General features: G+C 39.1%; 1 protein-coding gene across 1 annotated transcript in view; it reads right to left on the reverse strand.

The window, feature by feature from the left end:
* The window catches only part of LOC106877695 (uncharacterized), an 11,339-nt gene extending 6,869 nt beyond the window's left edge, over positions 1-4,470 (reverse strand). Inside the window, exon 1 of the mRNA XM_089337850.1 lies at positions 4,254-4,470. Within this exon, the coding sequence (XP_089193976.1) occupies positions 4,254-4,332 (79 nt within the window). The 5' untranslated portion in view covers positions 4,333-4,470. The remainder of the gene's footprint in view (positions 1-4,253) is intronic.
* Positions 4,471-4,960: the final 490 nt, after the last annotated feature.

The following is a 4,960-nucleotide window of genomic DNA, read 5'->3' on the forward strand; positions in this document are numbered from 1 at the left end:
AAATGTCCGACGTTTTAACTTCAATTTTACTGTATATTTATACAATATTTATAACTCTATTAAGTTTCGATTTGTTCGAGTGGTCTCATGCACTTGTTTTTAGACTATCATTTGTGTGTGAGTCAAGTGTTTTTATCAGTTATGGAAGCATGAAAAGGAAAAATTGACTCAAGCTCTTTGAAATTAAATCGTAAACCAATATATGTATCCAAGATATGTTTTACAGTGCTATACAAATTTGATCATCCAATGCTAATAATTCTTTGTAATGTCAACACAAGGCTAGCAATTTTGAGGAGCGGAGCCAAGTCAATTACATCAGCGCCATTACGTTATACTATCGAATCTGAAATTGGGGAACACAAGCTTTAAGGGAGAGATTTGAATTCCCAGCTTAAATAGACGGTTGAAACGCCGCTTAGCATTTTTTTTCCGATTCGTTAATGATTCTGCTTGGTCGCCGTCTTAACAAAAAATAAAAAATAATAACGGTAGCAGCATCTTTTGTTGCCGCAAGGGATTTGAGTTGGAGACACTTACAAGGACAAACTACAAAACATTTCGAGATTGTATTACAAAAATGTGAAGTTGAATATAGTACAAAGGATAGGTAATAATGTAAGGGATAAACAAATAAACAACAGGAAAGATGTAAAAGAAGGCCCGCCACTTGGGATTAATCAGGACACCTGATAAATCACTAACTGCTCTCTCTCTCTCTCTCTCTCTCTCTCTCTCTCTCTCTCTCTCTCTCTCTCTCTCTCTCTCTCTCTCTCTCTCTCTCTCTCTCTCTCTTCTAAAAAAAAAGTAACAACACTATCCCCAAACTCTGACCTGCCGGTGCACGTTCAGAGCAGAACCATTCACGCTGGTAATGGTCGATATTCTTCACTATATTTACGCAAAAACTACAGGGAGCAGCGCAACCCACTTCACATTCAACTTATTTTTAAGTCATATTTCAAGGAGAGGTTTAACTGTAGAGGTTATTCTAAATCTTTGCAATTCCGTACACTGCACTACATCTTCCTCTGTTGTCAGCAAGGAGAAAAAAACTTCCAGCCCTTTCTTTCCATAGGAAGGCGGTGTATGCCAACTTCTCGATAGACAGTTGTTGTTTTATGACAGTAGTTGTCTTACATAAAAAACATAATTCTGTAATAGTCAAGCACTGATTTGGATTAATGGCCAGAGATTTTGCAAAGTTGCCCATTAATTCTGTGTTGCATGTTATTCGGGGGGGAAATGCCGCTCATCCCCTATCCCTCACAAAGTTTCTATAGATTTCAAGGTACCTAACTCCACCAGCTGCATTGCCTGGGTATTAGAGGATGGTGAGCGCGTATCAACTATCCAGGTGCCAGGAACCTAATCTTTCCTACACAGGAACAAGAACTGATATACCGCTGAATTCACTATGCAACACCGAGGCCCTCGTTATGATACAGGAATTAAATCTACGAATACTAACCAGAACACCACAAATGAAAATATGAAATATATGGGGCTGACCAAAGAATACTTTAAACACTGATTTCACAACAGTATCGTCTGATCCAGAAAAATCGAAAGCCGGAATAATGCAAAGATTCCAAGCTCTATTTGGCAGCTGAATGAAAATCGTGCAACGGTCGATATCAGCTGGAATATCACCAAGAAATGCACTCCCAAAGAAATTCTACAAAGAGATGCAAGCTCAGCATTACAGAAAATAATCCAATTGTAAAGAACTGACGTAAATCAAGATAATACCTTATTTCTAAAGCATACAATTCAGAAGAAAAATCATTAGCATATGAGTATAGATACTGGACACATTCTACCAGATCTTCATTTTAATCTAGGGAAGGGTTTCATTTTTGCCCAGTAAACTTTTGACCCCTAAAATGACCTTACGGAATTTTCTGCATTTTTCCTAAATTTCTCCTTCTCACTCCCTCTTAACTCGCTCTTTCTCTTTCTGTCTCCCTTTTTCATTCTATCACTGTCTCGTTCTCTCTCTCCATCTCTCATTCCATCTTTCTCTTTTTTCTCTCTCTCTTTCTCTCCCCCCCCTCTCTCTCTCTCTCTCTCTTACTTTCTTCCCTTTATCTCCATATTAATTCTTGCAATGGTTAGTTTCTTTGTACTAGAGAGTAAATGCATTTATATAGGTGTGTACAAAGGTGTGTAAACGAGAATGCGTACTTTTATATCTCTTAGAGTGCCTGCAATTACTCATTGATGTGCCGTATATTTGAAGGAAAAACAGGTAACAAACGAGATAATATCCAGTCCAAAGCCAGACAGTCCAGGCCTCTTCTTACCTTACAAGATATTAAAACAGTGTTATCTTCCAAGTTCATATTTCCTTTGCACGTCCTCCTAATGGAGTAGGGGACAACTTCCTGGGAGAGCTGAAACTCGTATTCAAAAATTCCGATCCCAAAAACTGTTGTTTTGGCCTGGCGAGAATCCAAAATGTCCACAGTAATTTCGAACGGAATTTGCAACTGGAAATAGTAAATGCAGCTCCTGGCCCAGTAATCAATAACATATTTACCTGTATAACCTTATGAGCAAATGTGCTCTTTATTTTAAACTTCTGTAGTTATGACCATTGTGTGTGTGCGCGTGCGTAGGTGTGAGTGTGTGTGTGTGCGCGCGTGCGTGTGTGTATGCGTGTTTGTGTTCATGTACGTAGGTTAGCGTTGTGTCGCTTTATCTTCCGCAACTTATCAGTTTGACAAACCAGTGTTGGTAAACTAAATGTCAGGTGAATAAATGATATGATCAATATCAACGAATGAACCCTTTGGGGTTTCGTAGTATAGTTAATCACTGAAATCAATCACTAAACCAGTAAAAGAAACGGTGACAACAGCAATAACTGCCAAAATAAAATAAAAGAGTATCCTTCCATGAAAAGCAATGTCAACAGCTACAGTGAAATCAGTGATAGCAATATCACTTGCAGAAGCGTCCACAATATTAAGAGCACCGACAATGATACTATCAACCACATCAATAGTGTTGAGCGTTGTAGCTTGCTTGAAACATTGTGATATAGAAGTAAAATAACTGAATAATGCAATAGAGAGAGCTTCTTAAAACACGAACAGGGAATGGCTTAATATTCTATGCACAAAAGTCCATGATCACATGTGAACGGAATAAAGAAATGTGAAATAGCAATAATAACAACGCTATGGTGAGCAAATAAAACTGCGTCGACATTGTTACATACATAAAGTGGTAGAAAACGCTGCTTTATTAAATATGGAATGAATACAGATGTGGGTGTGTGGTAAGAAGCTTGCTTCCGAACCACAAGGATCCGAATTCAGTCCCACTGCGTGGCACTTTGGGCATTTGGGCAGTTGTCTTTTACTATAGTCTCGGGCCGATCAAAGCCTTGAGCGTGAATTTGGTAGACGGAAACTGAAAGAAACCCGTCGTATATATATATATATATATATATATATATATATATATGGGTGGGGGTCCGCCAGCGTTTGACAACCGATGCTGGTGTGTTTATATCCACATAACTTAGCTTTCGGCAAAAGAGCCCGATAGAATAAGTACCAGACTTACGAAGAATAAGTCTTGCGGTCGATCTCTTCGCTTAAAACCCTTTAAGGCTCCAGCATGGCTACAGTCAAATGACTGAAACAGGTAAAAGAATAAAAGACAATAATATTATACACGGACTTTTCAAAAGCAAATATACACCCTCAATATGCCGTTTTATTTGTGCGGACACTATTCCTTAGTACGATGTTCAAACGGATTAAATCATTAAGAACTGCACAAGGCATGTCTACTAAATTATCCTTCCCAGAACTGCAACATCAACAGCTGCGCGAAATCGGTGATGAGAACATCACCTGCAGAAGCAGCCATAATATCAAGAGCCCCAACAATGATACTATCACCCACATCCATACAGATGAGCGTTGTAGCTCACTTGAGTATTTTGGTTCTAGAAATATATCGTCAAAACAATTTTTTTGATGCCTATTTAGTTTTTGAGATATCTGTGTATAATTTAACTTTGAAGATGGCATAAAAAAAACAGTATGGCCACGGCTGGCATGTCTTTGATGATCGATCTACTCGAGCTAGGTTGACCTACAGTTAAACAAAGCATGCATTATCTGAAGCAACAACAACGAATTCGTCGAGGGCGGCGATGACGACGTCGACGACGACCGCCACCAACACAACAACAATGCCAATAGCAACAACAAGAATTGTAAACGTTTACATACCGTTATAACCCCTGGTGATAATGCCAGCCGAGGCAAGTTCATCGTCTAAACTTTCAAAAATGTCTTCCTCAAAAAACATAATGAAATTTTTATGAGTTTCCAGTTAAACCGAAATGGACGAAGACAGCGGCGGAGCGGCGGACGAGCAGATGTTTGCCTAAAGTTACGTAAAACAGTCGCAGCCAGTTCTAAGCGGATGTCGGTGCTTATAATTCGTACGGTGCTACAAGGCTATAAATTCTTTTTTTAATATTTCAAAATTATATTCTAAAAACAAGTATGCGCAATGATTTGTGGTAATTTAGTCGGACAATAATTGCAGTGTTTTAATTGGTTAATCTGAAAAGAGGGGGAAGAAGATGATGAAGGAAATATGTCAACAATGACAATGATGATGATGAAGATCATGACGATGACAACGATGACAATGACGATGATGACGATCATCATCGTCGTCGTGGAGGAGGAGGAGGAGGAGGAGGAGGTGCAGCAGCAGCAGCAGCAGCAGCAGCAAGAGGAGAAGCAGGAGGAGAGACAGCGTACGTGGTGGTAGCCAAAGATTACCATTATCATTATTATTTTCATCATTGATGTGAACTGGCAGTGTCGTTCAAAGCGCCGGACAAAATCCACTGTAGCATTTTTCCGATTTCTTACGACCAAATTTCAAACTCCGCTTCATTTTTCATCCAAAGTTCCAATCAAGT

Source organism: Octopus bimaculoides, chromosome 20 (assembly GCF_046866305.1).
Source record: "Octopus bimaculoides isolate indiv1 chromosome 20, ASM4686630v1, whole genome shotgun sequence".
Taxonomy (NCBI): Eukaryota; Metazoa; Mollusca; class Cephalopoda; order Octopoda; family Octopodidae; genus Octopus; species Octopus bimaculoides.